An 18,006-nucleotide genomic window follows, 5' to 3' on the forward strand; every position below is an offset into this window, starting at 1 on the left:
GAACGGACATCGGTTGAAAGTTAGCTGGCGGTTCCCAAAGGAAAAGGCCAGCTTGTGTTGGTCAGCTGGATCCACGCGCATGGTCCAGAATCCACTCGCTACGTCGGCGGTGGAGAAGAACTTTGCACCCTTCACCTTGGCAAGTTCTTGATCCAGATGGATCATGGGCCATCTTGACAAGGGCACTTGCTTGTTCAGCTGCCTATAGTCAATGGTGAGACGCCACTTGCCGTTCGGTTTCAGCACCGGCCACAAGGGGGAGTTGTAAGTCGAGTTACACTCGCGAATGATCTGCTTTTCCAGCAGAGTGTCCAGTGTTTCTTGTATTGAGTCGTATGCGGCTAACGGGATTTTGTATTGCCGCACGAACGTTGGTGGAGCGTTCGGATCTGTTGGGATTCGGACGGTGTGGATGTCTGTGACTCCGCAGTCATTAGAATCTCGCGCCCAGATCGCCTTGAAGTCGTAGAACAGTTCACGTAGCTGTTGTCTCTGGGCGTCCGTGGTCAGGCTGTCAGCTTTCACCAGCTGTTGTTGAACTTCTCGTTCGAAGCCTGGGTACGGTTCACCTAGAGCTGAATCGACGACCTCAGTTGCAGGGGTGTCGTTGCTCGATTGCGTGGCAAGAGCGTACACCAGCATGTGTTTCGGGGTGTCAGTTTTGGTCATGACTATGCGCTCGTCGCGAAGCATGTCGTGAGGTTCGACGCGGATCATGTGGAAAGGAAGAGTGATCCAGGGAGGTTCCACTGGATCGGAATGAGTGTCCGGCGTTCGCAGCTCACCGATGACTGGAATGGTGAGTTCAAAGTCATGGAATGCCTGGTCTATCAGAAGGCCTAAAGGCCGACGGGCGGGGATCGTGATGGCGTCCCGCGTGGAGTTTTGAACCAGGAGGTAAGCGGAACGATGACTCACTTCAAGCAGCGGAGTCCCACACACGGCTAAGTCAAGCTCCATGAAGAATCTGAGAGGCTGGAAGAACGCCTGGGAGCTACGAAACTGTTGGTCTTTCATGATGACCAGCTTAAGAGGGGAACCAGCAGTCCTAGCGGGAATGACAATGTCAAATTCGCTAGCGACATGGCAGGCTTGGGGAATCGTTTGTCCTGACCGCATTTGTTCCGGGTCAGCTTGGAACGGGTGCTTAGCAGCGTCGGCTTGGGTCCAGATGACCCGGTTGACTAGGTCCAGTTGGGCTCCCAGTCTGACCAAGATGTCTGCCCCAATGACCAGTGGGTCAGGAAGTCCGGGGACGACACTCAAGAAATGAAGGAATTCTCTCTGACCGATGGCGAGCGACACGGCGCAGACGCCCGTGGCTTTGATGGGGCTCTGGGGTTGTTCGGCTGACAGTAGCCGGTGGCTCTTCTGCACAAAGACAGGGGAAGGAGTGCTCTGACGCACTATGTCGAACCACGTTTGGCTGATGGCTGACTTCTCTGACCAAAGCGCTAACCTGACGGCAGGTGCCGTGACGCCGTTGACAGCAATGTTGCCAGATATCCAGGGGTAGTACCTGGTTGGGGCAGATTCGCCAAGAAAGCAAAGGAAAGACGGGTGGCCATCAAGCGCGTTGCGGTTGAGAAGAGTGTCGGTTGAGTTTGGTACGTCTTGACTCGGCTCAGGGTGGAGCGGAGTGGTCTCGAGGTTCTCGGGGACCTGCCCTGACTCAGCTATCGGTGGAGTAGCCTCCACGCTAACTTCATCGCAACAGGCTCGATCATGACGACGAGGATCTGGGGTCTGTGGGGACGCGACCTGGGCCCACAGTTGCCCACGACGACAGTCAATGAGGGGCGCTAGCCTATCTAGTAGGTCTTGGCCAATGAGGAACGGTTCTACCCCAACAGAGCAGATGTAAGTGGGGTGAGTGATGGACATGCCCTGGAAGGTGAGTTCTAACCATGCAATGGTTGTTACTGGGGCTTGATTCTGGGTGAAGCTAACCAAGTTGACGTCACAACGTTCGGTTCTGATGGGTCTACCTTGCGCGCGCCGCGCATCAGAAACCTCTGCAAAGACTTTGGAACACATCAGGGTGATTTCTGACCCGGTATCCAAGAGAGCTTGGAGGGAAACGTTGCCTTCTACCACCACTGGGGTATAGATACGCTTGGCGTTGCCTTTCCTAACCAAATCTCCAAGAAACTGTGTCAGGGGTGCATCCTGCGGGTCAGGCTTCACTACTGGGGGGGGTGGTTTCAACTCATCGCTGCCTATTGGGCAGGGGTCCTTTCCCCACCCCACAAGGTAGACACGCGGTGGTGGTGGGGATGGGTCCCGGCCTAGTCATGCTGACGGTTCGTCCCTGTCCTTGCTCGGCTTACCCTTCCTGTTCTTATTGCTCAGCAGTTGTTTAACCCGTGCTAATTCAGCCCTCAGTTCTGCCATCCCAAGCGGCTCTTGGTTGGCTTGTTTAGCGGTAGCTAGCTTAGGGCTCCGCTCCCTTCGAGAGGAGTTGCGATGGGGCCTTGACTGTCCGCTACTCTGAGATTTAGGGCCATGACTGCCAGGTTTGCGGTTACCTTGCCCTTTGGCGTTGGGGCCCTGTTCCCCCTTGGCTCCAGCTTGTCGAACTTTCCAGTTACCTTTGGGTTGACTCGACGTCTGGTGGCCGGGGTTTGGGTTCGCCCAAGGGGGCCCGCGGTTTGGGGCTTGACCCCCTTCTAGGCCTAAGGACTGACCTTCCTGCTCATATAGGCTGAGGACTCTGGGATCGTCCTCGTGGCGGTCTGTGGGTCGGACGAACGTCTCCCACGTTAGTTGTGCGGTGCGACGCATTTCTCTCATAGTATGGGGGCGCTGGCGACACGCGAGTGTTACTTGGTTACGGATGCACGGGTGAAGGTTATGGAGGAAGAGGGACTTGAAGTTGCGATCTTCCTCTAGCCCGGGCTCGCTTCTGCCCTGAAAGTACGCTGCACGGAGCCGACGGTAGTACTCGCGAGGGTGTTCGCTTCGTTTCTGTCTGATCAGAATAGCACCCATCGTCGCAGCAGTCTCATCCTCGTACAACGAGTATTCCTCTTTCAAGTACTTACGTATTTTCTTGTAGTCGTCGAGGACTGACTGCGGTAAGGTCTCAACGAATGCTCGTACGCCACTACCTAAAGTTTTCCAGACTAGTCTGGCCTTTTCATGCGACGTAGCCTCTGGCAGGTCCAGGAGGCTACGCTCGATTTCCCGGAAATAATCATTAACGCTTCGGTGTCTATGATTTTCTGGCTCAAAACGCTCTATGTCTTTCGCAAGGACGTCGATTTGGCGGATCCTAGTTTTGCGTTCTGCGACGAGGCGTTTTGATTTTGACCCGTAGGGGTCCTCGCTGTCTTCGCTATTTGAGCTGCTCTCATATCGCCTATGTCTGCGTTTCGGCTTGTAGGCGGCCTCTCCGTCAGAGGAGTCTGAGGGTATGTAGCGCGGCGTTTTCTGCGGGCTAGAGGCTGCAGCGATATTGAAGCGCGAGGGGGTGTAGTGGGGAGTAAAGTAAAAACTCCCAGCGCCACGAGGTGGCGATCGCGCGAGTTGAGCTTGAGTGCGGTGTCTGATCTACCGTTCTAAGCTCAGGTTCTTCCTCCTCCAGAGCGGAACTCTGTTCTTGGGAGGGTTTGGCCGATCCCTCATCTGAGCGACGTGCTTGCGTCACTTCTTCTCTGAGGTATTCTATTTCGCGCTTTAGTTCATCTTGTGTGGCTCTCAGGCCCACGAGGCTACTCTCCGCGCTTTCTGCTCTCCTTTGAGCTTCGGCCAGTTGTCGTTTTAGTGTTCTTTTCTCTTGTTCGAGGGTCATACACACATGTTCCATTTCCTTATAGTAGATCATGAACAATTTGGGTAGCCCTTCTGGGAGAGTCATAGTACGCTCCTTAAGTTCCCTAACGGCTATGTGTATTTCATCAAAGCGAGCCTTTTGGTCCAGATCACAGAAGTAATTTCTCCTATCCTCCGGGACTTGGCCTAAATCGCCTACAACATCGAAGAGAGAGAGGAGGGGCCCTTCTGACTCCCTTGATGGGGAACGCGACATTTTGTTCGAAATGTATTAATTAACTTAAAGGAAATTAATACTAGGTGTTGATTAGGTTAGAATTTAATTCAATCCAAGTTGCTAAATAATTGATGTGGTTTCTTAGCTACTTTGTTTTCACTAATGTTTCACTTGTATTAATTAGCTCAATTAATAATTAGTTAATAATAATGATTATTATTAATAATATTAATTAAGTACTTGGATTAGATATTACTCTAATGTACTAATCAATTAAACCAGTTTATCAGCTAACTGTGGTTGGCAGCTGAATTTCAGTTCTGTGATTAACACACTGTTAATGATTCACCATTAAAGTCATCTGTGTTATACCTTGGCAGTTGATTTTGGGTATACAGCAGTTTACAAGTTATTGTTGAGAAATTCACAAGGTCATTAAACTATTCCTCACACGGGGCACCACTTTAATGTAGGTTGAATTGGGATTAATTAAATTATAAATGTGATAATTAAATTAATCAATTTATAAATAAAGATCAGTCTCATAAAATCTTAAATTATTAATCTTAATACTCACCATGAATGGTTACATTCAAGATTAATGGTAGCTCTGTATTAGATGGGAAACCCAGTTGTATACAAAAGCTAAATTCTGAAGGAAAAAGGAGTTCTAAATAGTTGACCTTGTGAATAAACAACAGGAACAAGTAAAATGCAATTCAATTTTATTAGCTTTTATTTGTCTACTACTCACTAATAATAATAATCTCAAAATACATTCAATGTCGGCAAAGGTAATAACAAGACAAAACAATGGAACAATTACACCTGGACTATAAATTTGAGGGAAAGAGAGAGAGAAAAAGATAGAAAAAGAGAATCCCTTGTGTGTGCGTGTGTGTGTGTGTGTGTGTGTGTGTGTGTGTGACCTAGCTTGTCGTTAGCTAAAACAAAGGAATGTTAGCTAAATAGAACAAAGGATTAGCTCTGTGGCTAATGTGTGCTTTGTGTAGGTATCTGTGGGCAGATGCTAATGACTAGCCACTCTGGCAATGCTTGAACAAAATGGCGGTCAGTGCCTAGGTGTCATATCACAGGTAACTCAATGAGGAAGGTATCAAAATGGCGTCGGAAAAATGGCGCCTGCAGGCCTAGTCGAGAACACAAGCCTACGAGCTAGCGTATCACCCTGAGGTAGCTAGCAATAAGTTGCTAAGGAGAATCTGACCACGTTACAGCTGGATCCAAACACTGTACTTAACAATTCCCAACAGACTATCTAGGCAAAGAACTCAACTCGAGAGAGAGAGAGAGAGAGAGAGAGAGAGAGAGAGTGTATATATGTGTGTGTAAGAGGTGTTGGATGGAGAGGACTAGGCCTTGTAGCGGTCTAGCCTCGGAGCTTAAAATAACAAACTTGTCGCTGCGCTGCTAATCAGATAGGGAAGCTAGCAATGGAGTTAAGGAAAGATATCATGCAAGATACCCTGTCTAACAAGTTCAAAGAAAAAAAAACAGAACCAAAATAAACAATAAAACAAACAAACACCTTCCGTGTCTGAGCGGGTATGCTAAATAGCTCAAAGCTTAAACATGACCCTAACAACCATCTGAATAAGCTACAAATTAAAAATTTGCCCAAGTGCCTACTCAATGCGATGGAAGTTCTTTCTCCGATGTCCGCGCTGAGGGTCACAGTCCGAGGAGAGGAGGTTAGCGGCGCGTTGCGTCCAACCGCGGCTAACGAAGCAGGGAGATGGAGGCCTAGCTGGCCCACGGTGCTTCAGGAGAAACCTCCGGTGATGCGTCGACGAGAAAAAGCTGAGAGGAGCGAAGCTGTCCGCAAATGCCTCTTAGCGTGGAAAACTACTTAACTGTAGTTAAACTTTGCAAAGGTTTAGAATCAAAACCACTATATCGCTGAAACTTAGCGGGTCGTTCAAAAGTTCGGCCGAAACTAATTTGAACAGGCTGTTCTCAGACAATAGCGGTTAATCTCAACACTGTAGGCGGGTGTGCCAACAGTCCGTCCGACCACTCCAGTAGTCAGAACATAAGAGGACGAATCGAGGCGCTCTCGATACAGTTAAAGCAGTTCCACTTTACGTCACATCCAGGTGGAGCGCGCAAGGAATTGTGGGATCGTTATAGGGGGCGCTGGCGAGTTACCAACACTGTGTTTGTAGCTTAAGGCTAACAAAAAAAAAAAGAAAGCGGCACAAACACCCCTGAATGCTGGCACCTCTGATCCGCCAACTCGTTTATTACTTCCTCGGTGACGTGATGAATTACCGTTCAACACGAAACCATGAGCACGGGTGATGTGCAGTGGGTGTATGTGCACTCTAGCTTAATGCTAGCCTCATTACAGTAAATACCAGTCGAGCCACCAACTTGCGCTCTGCGCAAAAACTTCTTGTTAGGAACCTGAAGTTAACCCAACATCATTTTTTTTTGGTAGCCTTAAGCTACAAACGCAGCGACTCCCCTTAGGCTCTGCACACAGCACCTGTTCTGCCTCAGGCAATGGACAAGCATCCAAACATCTACGGGCCTCTTTGACCCACTGATCCACGGTGAGTAGATCAACAGACAGTTTACCTGTGAACTTAGAACACTTGCGTTCACGTGGGACATAAACATAACGTGGTTGCAGCACAGGACTTGAAACACTGCTAGTTGCAGGTTAAGAATTAATGGGAGCAGGTAGTGCATTTAACTCACTGTTCGATGTTGAACCACTTGTTGCACCCTCTTGCCCCCATTGTGCTTTCAACTGTTCGTTTTCAGCCCGAAGCTGTCTCAATTCATTCATTAAGTCCTGCAGGTCGCCCAGGCTTTCTTGAGTGGACATAGTCTTTGTCAAAGTGGCGGGTCTTCAGCTGTTTCTTATCCTACATCCAATGTCCCACGATGCGGGTGTGATACCGTTTCTCTCCTCCAAACCAAAGAAAAAAAAAAAAAAGAACCTTCCTACCTCCAAGCCTCTAACCCCTACCCCAATACTGGCCAAGAAAAAAAAACAAAAAAGCCCCAAACAAAACATACTCCAATCACGAGCCCTTGGATCCTGCCGACTACGCCAGATGTAATATGGTGAAGGATGTTAAATTCACCAAAGGTTCCCCAACAATATTCAAAAAGATCCAAAGGACAAGTAAAATGGAGTAAAAAAATATATTTTGTTTATTTTTCTTCAATAGAGGAAAATGTCGTTTTGTCTCTTTTTCTTTCTTATTTCGATTTCAATAAAAAAGGAAATTGCACAACTTCACTATCGCCCCCTATAATGAAGGCAAAACAAATACATAATATGCAAAAAACCCACAATTAACTTGAGGCTGACTAGGCCACAGTACTGTGTCAATGGCTTTGAGAATCTAGACCCACAGCAGGTATAGCTATCACACATCTATAAGAAAGGCACCGCAATCACATGTGAAAACCTCACGGCAAACAATAGTTAAGATGGCTTGTAGTACACGAAATGAGCCACAACAAATCGAGCACACGTCTTACGCACACCGCAATACCTAATGAAAACCGATGATAAACCCTGCTGTAAGTAGCTTCAAGCCAGTTGGCACAGACACCGTATGCTGGACTATGGCCTCAGTCAAACGAAACAAAACAGACATAAAATCAAAATAAATCTGGCCCTGACTCAATTTTAATACACTAAACGGCTTGGAGGTTTATACAGGAGGGAGAGAAAGCGGCACAACCACCCCCTGAGCACTGAGCCACTGAAACATACCAAAAATACACATGACTACAAACATTAAATTTAAAATCACATTTCTTACTACACAAATCCCATTCCCACTCTTACTCTCCCATGAATGTTGCATACCCATTATTTGTGTGTATATATGGAACAGAAAGGTGGGATGTGAGAGATTACTCATCAACCAGTTAAATACACTAGGCACCCTCAACCCAAGTCTTCCCCCCAGTTAATTTAACAGTAACATGGACGTTAGCTACCTGCCACAGTGGGTCCTAGGTGTAAGTCCGCGGGAGAATGACGAACCCACCAGTCTGCGCACGCAGACACCGCTCCTGTTATTAAAATGTAACCATTCCAGAACATGAGCATTAATAATTGTTTGCCATAGCAGCTTAGCAGACATAACGAGGCTAGAGACAACAAGACAATGGCAGCTACCTGGTACACTGGTGGTCCTACGGGGCTACTCCTTGATGGCGTGATGTTCACAGAGGCCAGTACGCGAGCCTGTCCCTATAATTCTCGCAGTTGTTCCCTCGCGGTGAGGCGCCGGTTGAGTACGGGTTCGCTCAATATTCGCCTCTTTCCTCGCGGTGGGGCACCTGCTGAGCACGGGCTCGCCTAAATGTTCGCCTCTTTGCAGTCAAAACACACCCAGTGACCAAGGAGCTACACGCATGAGCCATGCCAGGAGTCAGCTCGGCCTAAAACTAGCCTTAGGCTACCAGCAGAACAACTCCCCACACGCTCCGTCCAAAAGGGTTCAAAATGTTCTCTTCCTTTTTAGTCCCTTTATCCCCTCCCCTGCTTGTGGCTTCCGCTCACGATCTAGGAGTCCAAGCTCCACTTAAACATCAGTGCTCCCCCCACTGGGAGGGAGTGTGTGTGTGTGTGTGTGTGTGTGTGCGCATATCAGTAAATGGGTTTATGTGCGTTGGAATAAACAAAAATCATCAATATTACACCCGGTCACTTATTATTTTTATTATTATTATTATTATTGAAAGTATTAGATACTCATCTGAGGCTTTGGCACATAAAGAAAAAAAAGCACTAGGTGATGTGGAATATTTGGCCTTGATAACGGATATGTGGTCCAGCTGCAACATGATGCCCTATATGTCAGCTACCGTACATTATGTGGGCCGAGAGTGGGCAATGCAGTCCAAATGCCTGCAGACGAGTTTCATGCCAGAGACACATTCAGCGGACAATTTAGAAGACGCATTGCGCGAGACACTTGCCGAATGGAAAATAGAGGAGAAAAAGATCGCCTGTATAACAACGGGGCGAATATTGTCACAGCCATCAGGCAATTGAAATGGCCGTGGTTAAGTTGTTTTGGGCACAATTTGAACCTGGCCATAACCAACTCGCTTGCGCAACAGCGGGCCAGTACAGACCGAGCGTTTGGAGTTTGCCGAGCAGTCAACACTGCGTTTGCGCACAGCTGGCTTCGGAGAAATGAGCTGCGCAAAGCGCAGGTGGAAATGAACCTCCCCGAGCACTCACTGATCACGGTAAGATATTAATCTGCTCTAACAATGAAAGACTAGTATTCAAACTAGGAGAAGAAACTACACTTAAGCTATTACTCATTGTTTATTTACACCATATCAATTAAAGATGCGTTTCGGCCTTTAGTGCGCACTTGAACGCGCTAATTTTTCCAATTTGTTAGTGTTTGAATTATTGCACCAGCTTTTAAAATCATGATTTAATATTGTTTTTTTTTTTTTACTGTCTTTACATTTATCAGAATCACCTTCATTCTTCCATTTGGTTTGACATTATGGCTTAGAGTGGACCATTTTGTGTCTGAAAGTAGGCCTATTTACCAGATTAAAGTTATTTGACTTCTGCCGAAGTCTGCGCTTCACTGCCGTTTGATAAGGTGCAATATTTCCCAACTGAAGTCATTAATAGTGGCTATTTGTTTGAACAACATGACAAATTTTACATTAAAAGTATAGTGTAGGCTAAAAAATGAAGTCGAAATTTATTATTAGTAGCATACTGTATTTGTGTAACCACATGTTATGTTCACGAGCACGTCCCTGCACCATAGCCTACGTGAACAAGCGGTAATAGGATATTACTTTATAATGATTTATATAATTATGTATTTATATATATATATATATATATATATATATATATATATATATATATATATATATATATATATGTGTATATATATATGTATGTATATGTGTTATATAATATTTATATATTAAACAAAACTAACGAACTAAACTAACTTTTTAGGTTAAATAGGCCCAGATGATACCGTATGCATGTTTATGACAGGAGGGGGCGTGGTATCACGATGGTGGCTCTCCATCGTGATGGATGACCACCATCGTCGATGGACGATGGCATCGTCTATTGGCACAGCCCTAGCTACAATATAACGCATGTGATAACAGGGACACACGTGTTTCGTTGATGCTCCACAACATTAAATGGTAACTACAAATGGATAAAGTGCGATGTTGTTCAATAAAAAATTAAAAAATGGTAATCATTGACAAATTGCTTTAGTATCGGAGGAATGAAACACTTCGGTACATGATGTTATCAGGAAATAATCATCTGTAGTAACAGAAACTCCATCTCGTCACTGATTATTTTTCTGGAACAACACAACATGGTGTGATTTATTCCTTAAGTGTACATGTACAGTATAATACAGTGTCTCTGAAACTAGAAGTCTCAAATATGAGAAATGTAAGAAATCATCTTCACTTGATTACAGTGTAAAGACAACATAGATTGGACAATAAATAACTTATAAATACTCTAGATGTAAATACACAGTAATTAATACAAACCCAGGTCAGGAAATGTAGGGACGGCGTATTGAAATTGAAATTAAAACTGAAAACAATGATTTGTAAATAATTTTGATCTGCATTGCACTCAAAACCAAACAACAGCACATTATTTGAGTTTTTCACTCATTAATTTATTTATTTACTTATTTCTTTTTCAAAATAAACACTTTTTAATTTTGATTCTTGCAACACATGTCCAAAAATTTGGGACAGTAATGCCGCTTTTCCACTACCAACGCGGCTGAGCCGTGCCGTGCTGAGTCAGGCTGAGCGGGGCTGTTGGAGTTGCATTTCGACTACAACCGCGCTGAACCGTGCTGGCTGGAAGTGGGTGGACACATTGGGTGGAGTTAGCGAAAGTGGGTGGACGTCAGGTGATGTCGTTAGGCTGCGCAAACAGTGACATCAGTGAGCTTTTAAGCGGTAGTCTCAAAACCCAGAGAGTAAACAATAAACATGGAGGACATGGAGTCGTTAGTGTTGCTGGTCTTGGTGCTGTGGCTTGTTGTCACCGACAACGCCAACAGATCCTGGCAAGAGCATATAGATGAGACGAGGCGCATAAGGCTTCATAATTCTCGTAATTCGTAATTCTCCTTCTTCCGGGTTTACGGTGTTTACAGATCCCAGCGTGCTCGCGGGCATGTGAGGACACTCCTCCTCACCAATCAGTGCACAGGGGAGTGTCTCCTCATGCCCCTAGCCTCACTCAGCTCGGTTTGGCTTGCTTCAGCCCCACTCCAAAACGGTGCGAGTTTTGGGTGCTAAGCAGGGCTGAAGCGAGCTGAGTCGTGCTGTTTTTAGATAGTTGAAACGCGAGCCGTGTCGGGCTGAAGTGAGCTGAAAAAGGGTAGTGGAAAAGGGCCATTTAGCATTTACCACTTTGTAATGTTGCCATTCTTTCTCTCAACACTTAAGATGTTTAAGGACTGAAGACTCCAAGTGATGAAGCGTTTCAGGTGTTATTTTGTCCCGTTCTTCCTGCAAACAGGTCTTAAGGTGTGTAACAGTACGGAGTCATCACTGGCATAATTTCCATTTCTAAATTCTCCACACATTCTCTATTGGGGACAGAGGGGACACGCCCTCTTCTTCCACAGCCACGCCTTTGTGATGTGAGCAGAATGTGGTTTTGCATTGTCTTGTTGAAATCTCCCTGGAAAAGATTTTGTCTTGAAAGCAGCAGATGTTGCTCCAAAATACTTACCCTTTACACACCAAAATTCCTCCAGATTCATTGACTCATTTAATGATGAAATATCAAAATCCCTTTCTGTCTTTCTTTGAGGAACATTGTTTTGAAACATTTCAGGTCATTTTCTCACACATTTCTTGACAAACTGGAGATCCTCGGCCCATCTTTGCTCCTCAAATACTCGGCCTTTCCTGGATACTAGTTTTGTCCCAAATCATGATTACAATCACCTGTTGACATCACCTGTTTCAAATCACATCATTATTGAATTGTTTTCCCTCGTTACTAGCCCTAAATTGCCTCGTTCCAACTTTTTTTGGAATGTGTTGCAGGCCTGAAACACAGGAATGGATGGATTAACAAATGAAATGAAATGAATGGATTAACAAATGAAATGAAGTTAACCAACAAAACATGAAATATCTTGGGTTCATTCTGTTTGCAATGAATTACAAGTCAAAGTAAATTTAGAAATCACTGCTTTTGTTTTTTATTTGCATTTTCCATTTCTGAACTTGATTTGGGGTTGGATATATAACATTATAATATTATGTTTCTAACTAACATCTGACCTCCATCAAGTGTTGTAAAGTCATATTTATTTTGTTGAATAAAGCAATTTTCATAAACTATGATAGAAAAGATAGAGTTAAACACAAATTCACTGTAATGAAAACATGAGTTTAATGTGTTTTAAATAAAAATAGTACACCTGTACCTGGTTGAAGATGTAATCTGAATCAGAATATTTCATTTCAACTTTTGCAAATTCTTCCAAATTATTGTTTAGTTGTAAATATCACTTAAACTCAGATGTGTAGTTCCACTCATCTAACATCTTGGTGTAATTATGAATTATTTATAACTTTTCCTGACTGTGTATTTGGTCTTTTGTAGTTACTCTGTGACTCTGTAACCAGGGCTTTGTAAAATAAAGTGTTTCTGTAAGAAACCATAACTGCTGACAAATCACTTTAATCACATTCACACAAAATGGAACTGCTCACATCACGATCACCACTTATTGCTGATATAGCTGTTTTTCACAGCCCTGTTCTGCTTCCTTTTACCAGTGACAGAAACACGAGTGCGTAAGAATGAATCATAATGTATATGGTTCATAAAGACTACAGCCGACATTATCCAGTTCAGTTTGGAAACAGATGATACCTGTTCATAAATACATTGAAAAATGTAGATTTTTTTTTTTTAGTTTATCAAAAATATTTCTTTGTAAATTAGATGATAAACATAATTTCCACTGTTCTGAAATAATCTTTATAAATGAATGATGATGAATTAATAATGATAGCTTTGATATTTTATCATTTTTCTACAGTGAGACCTAAACCAGTGGCATCCGTGAATCCTGATAAACAGGTGTTCAGTGGAGACGACGTCACTCTGAGATGTGACATACAGGATGAAAGTGTCTCTAGCTGGCAGTACAGCTGGTATAAAGATCCTTCACACAGTCATGTCAGTAATGAACAGGTGTACACAATCAGTGGTGTTAAAGCGACCCACACAGGTAACTACACCTGTAGAGGAGCAGAGAGAGGAGGCTCACGCTCATCACACTTCAGTGATGCTGTTACACTGACTGTATCCGGTGAGTATGGAAGGTGATTTATTTTTTTCTGAAATGTACAGTTAGACATACATGAAAAACTTCTCACTGTGTATTAAATAAATCTCAGAAAATAAACCCTAGTTTTGTGTTTCCTGTGTAACAGAGAGACCACGGGCAGTACTGAGTGCATCTCCACAGAGCTGGCTGACTGAAGGAGACTCAGTGACTCTAAGCTGTGAGGTTACAGGCTCCTCTACAGACTGGACATTCAGCTGGTACACAACTGTTCCCTACAGATCCGGATTAACTCAAATAACAAATAGTCGTGGCTATAACATGTCTGTGGAGCTCCTCTCAGACAGCAGCAGAGGATCTGGAGGCAAATACACTCTCAGTCCTGCTGCTCTGAAACACACAGGAGTTTATATGTGCAGAGGAGAGAGAGGAGAACCAGCCTTTCACACACAGTACAGCAATCCACAGCCTCTATGGATCACTGGTGAGGAACATTAACAATGGGTTTGGGTTAAAGTTTCTGACTGCAAAGTTGAATTCTGGGTAAAATGTTCTATTTCTATTGCTGCTGGAATTTTGAGATGCTTTTTGCTGCACACACTGTGTCTCCTATGTGTAAATGTTTTACCGAGATAAAATACGTCCCACATTTTACGATTCCGGAGGTCGCTGAAGCAAGTGAGCAACAATATCACATGACCACTGTGGGGCGTGTTGGACCTACTTTGAACCAAAACAAGTCGGTGTGGGCAAACATGGTGGACTCAGCTCTCCTGCCAGCTAAAATCCAGCGGAAATGAAAAGGAAAGCCTGCCTAGTGAGTGTAACTGCAAGATAGAGCAAGGTTAGATGATGTGTCATTTTTCTGGACAGATAACTAAATCATTCTAGCTAGTGTTTAGCTATCTTAGCCTTAGAAGCCATGGGCTCGTCTCCACGGTAGCGTGTATGGAGTTATACACCTAATGTTTTGATCTTGCAGGGAAAGAAACAATAACACAAAAGCAGTAACAGAGAAAATATATATTTGTCTTTTTTTCGCGGATCTATTCGTGAAGGTCAACCACAAATTACATCCCTGTGACTCAAAACTCTCCGAGGTCGATGCAGAGTCACAATGTTTTCTTCGCGTCACCATCCTGGTGTGCCACAGTTCCATAGTTATGCTAACTGGTTAAAGCTCCCTGCATTCGGCTGTTTCCTGTTTCTGTAGGGCCGTACCGTATACCTTAAGAGGGAGGAAAATGTTCCATAACAGAGAAAAGCGACCCTCAGGACATCAAAATGATCACATCTCGTCAGCCTGATATTGTTCTTGCGAGATGTAGGAAAATGTCATGCATGGAAAATTTTTTTTGAAAATTTCAGATCACTTTGTAGTCAGCACCGTTAAACAGAGTATGATATGGTGGTGTGAATGTCAGTTGAGATTCATTCAATATTTATTAATATGTATAAGGCAGTTAAAGAGCCTTTCACTTCTCGTCCTTTTGGCTAAGATCAAGTGTAGTATTTGTTCTTATCAGTTTAATATCTGATATGTTCTCTAAATGAGCAAGTTTTGGGGCAGCACGGTGGTGTAGTGTTTAGCACTGCTGCCTCACAGCAAGAAGGTTCTGGGTTTAAGCCCCATGGCCAATGGGGGGCCTTTCTGTGTGGAGTTTGCATGTTCTCCCCGAGTCTGCATGGGTTTCCTCCGGGTGCTCCAGTTGCCCCACAGTTCAAAGACATGCGGTAAGGTTAACATGGGGCAGCCTTGGGCTGAAGTGCCCTTGAGCAAGGTACCTAACCCAACCCCTAGCTGCTCCCCAGGTGCTATAATATGGCTGCCCACTGCTCTGGGTGTGTGTGCGCATGTGTTCACTGCTTCAGATGGGTTAAATGCAGAGGATGAATTTCACTGTGCGTGCATGTGGCAAATAAAGGCTGCTGCTTCTTCTGAATGCTGGTTGAGTTTGGTGACAAAAGCCATGTGCTGTCTTTTTGTTCCGTCTCTGCTCCTCATTTTGTCATTGGTTTATTTTCCCTGATATAAAGAGGATGAAGGAGATGACTGAGGATCTATGGGCTGGAGGGTTTTATTATAAAATCCAGAAAGCCAGAGAAGGTCAACACTGAAGATGTAACTGAATATGAATATATTATTAAGAATGAACAGGGGTGGGTTTCCCAAAAGCCTCTTAAGGCCAAGAGAGTCTTAAATTACCTCGTAAGAGCCATCATCAAGCTAACGTGGCTTTCCTGAACAACATTGTTGCCTAAGTAGTCCCTTAGTTGCTCGAAATTTACGAGAGACCCAGACCACTCGTTCAAAACAGAGCGACTCTCTCACAGCCAAATACACAGACTGCGTATGCGCTGTAGAGGGATGCTCACAGTCAGCGGGGGAAACTGGTGTTGAATCTGCTGCCCATGTTAAATTATTTTTCTTTTAATTATTTTTCTTCACTTTCTGGTGCAAGTACATCCAGTTAATTATTAAATAAATAAGCAAAACTTTATGAATATATTTCAATATGTTATGGAATTACTTATGCATATTGTCATGTCACATCGATATCACCACGTTTTAATCAAATTTAAGTCCATTAGGCGAGTGATTCACTAATTTAGTGTCATAAATGAGACACATTTCTGCACCTCTAACATTGTCTCTGTGTGTGTGTGTGTGTATATGAGAGAGAGAGGGGGTTTGACCTGTGTGTAGTGTGTACCAAAGGAGGTTGAATTGACCTCCTGAGATAGATAGATAGATAGATAGATAGATAGATAGATAGATAAGGAGGTCAATACAACTTCCTTAGGTACACACTACGCACAGGTCAAAACCTCTCTCTCTCTCTCTCTCTCTCTCTCTCTCTCTCTGTGTGCACTTAGAAGAGAGATCATTGCCCACTCTGCACTGTGGATAACAGTTGAAATAATCCTGACTGCATAATCGGGCTGTAATAGTGAAATGAGTGAGCATGAGGAACACATTTACTTAAATATTTAGCTTATTATTTGCTCATTCTTTCATGTGAACATTTGTTCATTTAATTAAAAACACACTTGGAATAAAAATACTGCCCAAAAACAAAATGGTTTCATTAATTAATTACCACATGATATTTGTAATGCTTCCAGATGATACGATATATTCTCTTATTTTAAACACTTTATATTTCATTAGATTTTGGTTAAAAACGAATGCCATGTGACCTTATAGACTGGATTTAGCAACTACTAATGCCTTCAGCAACGACAGTACAATTGCTTTTAGCAACTACTAATACCGATATCAGGGACGCGCATTACAAAGATGCTCTTCAGATTCCTTCTTACGAGTGAGTTCGGGAAAACCATGTACAGAGACAATGTTTGTTGCTGAAGAGTCTCTCAACTCACTCTTTAGCTCTAAAGGGCAACATTACTGGAAAACCCACCCCTGATCATGTGTTCTTAACAGATACAAAGATGTTAACAGGAGGCGCAAGATTCTGGGGTTGTTTTGTTTGTTTGCTTTCAGAAAACTTTTCAGAAAGACAGGCCCATAAATACTTCAGGTTTAAACACTAATACAAACACAGATATGGATATTCAGAGGACCACACAGTTACAGATGATGCCATGATGTTAGGCTACATCCACACGACAACGGCAACGAGATGTTATTTAAAAATATATCGCGTCCAAATGGGCAACAATCAGTAAAATATCAGGTCCATATGGCAACGCAATGCTTGCTGAAAACGATGCAATACACATACCACACCTCTAGGGGCGCTGTAAGACGGTCCCTTCGGAGACACCAGAACAATAGAAGTAAGGATGCATATTAGCCACAAAGTCAGGAAAATCTGTTTGTAAAATTACATTATAATGACCAAATACAATGAAAAGTATTTTTCCAGTCTCACCTGTGAAAGGTAATCCCATGTGATCTCGTTTGGATGGCAAACCTGTTGGTACAGTTAAACGCAGCTAATCTTTATTCTCCGCTTTGACCTCTCCAAAATGGCGGCGAGGATGACCTATGATTCTACGCGGAAGGCGGTGTCTTTAATGGTCCGGAATAAATTGAATGCTAATTAAATAATGATTAATTTGCTCCTCTACGCCCTTTTTGAGGAATGTATTGTAGGACTTAAACCCACATCTGAAGAGGTGAGATCGCTCTTTTTTTCTCTATTTTTGCTGGCGGGATTGACTCTCTCTCTCTCTCACTTTGCACCATTACACAATAAATATTCACAGTGAAAATATTTTGTAAGCGCGTTTCATGAACCAAGTTATAGGATTTGTTGACAACTCGCATCGCAATGAGAAGATCATTGGCACTACTGGTGTTAAGAATCAGACCATTTCATAAATGAATATTTTGCTGTAGAGCTGCAGTGTTTGTACAATTGCATGTTTTTGCTTCACTATTACTGTCACTATTCTGCTTCTTGCATTACTACTGTGAACTAACACTGAACATAATAATAATAATAATAATAATAATATCTAAGCTCGTGTTTCATTCTCACTAGTGCTCTGTAAGGCTTTTTCCTGGTGATATTCGTTACACTTCTACCCGGCGTGAAGCACTCACAGTCATGTGGTTGTGACGTCATCGTAAACAAATCCGTTCTACTCATCCAGACGACTTCACAACGGCAACGTTGCCAGATCTTTCCACTC

The 18,006-nt window shown here is 43.7% G+C and overlaps 1 protein-coding gene and 1 pseudogene across 1 annotated transcript in view; both read left to right on the plus strand.

The window, feature by feature from the left end:
- LOC132885998 (uncharacterized) overlaps nucleotides 1-18,006 on the plus strand; it is a 149,667-nt gene that overhangs the window by 17,687 nt on the left and 113,974 nt on the right. Inside the window, exons 4-5 of the mRNA XM_060920540.1 lie at nucleotides 13,093-13,365; nucleotides 13,490-13,825. Of these exons, the coding sequence (XP_060776523.1) occupies nucleotides 13,093-13,365; nucleotides 13,490-13,825 (609 nt within the window). The remainder of the gene's footprint in view (nucleotides 1-13,092; nucleotides 13,366-13,489; nucleotides 13,826-18,006) is intronic.
- On the plus strand, nucleotides 14,816-14,929 carry LOC132898040 (U2 spliceosomal RNA; annotated as a pseudogene).

Source organism: Neoarius graeffei, chromosome 1 (assembly GCF_027579695.1).
Source record: "Neoarius graeffei isolate fNeoGra1 chromosome 1, fNeoGra1.pri, whole genome shotgun sequence".
NCBI classification, from domain to species: Eukaryota; Metazoa; Chordata; class Actinopteri; order Siluriformes; family Ariidae; genus Neoarius; species Neoarius graeffei.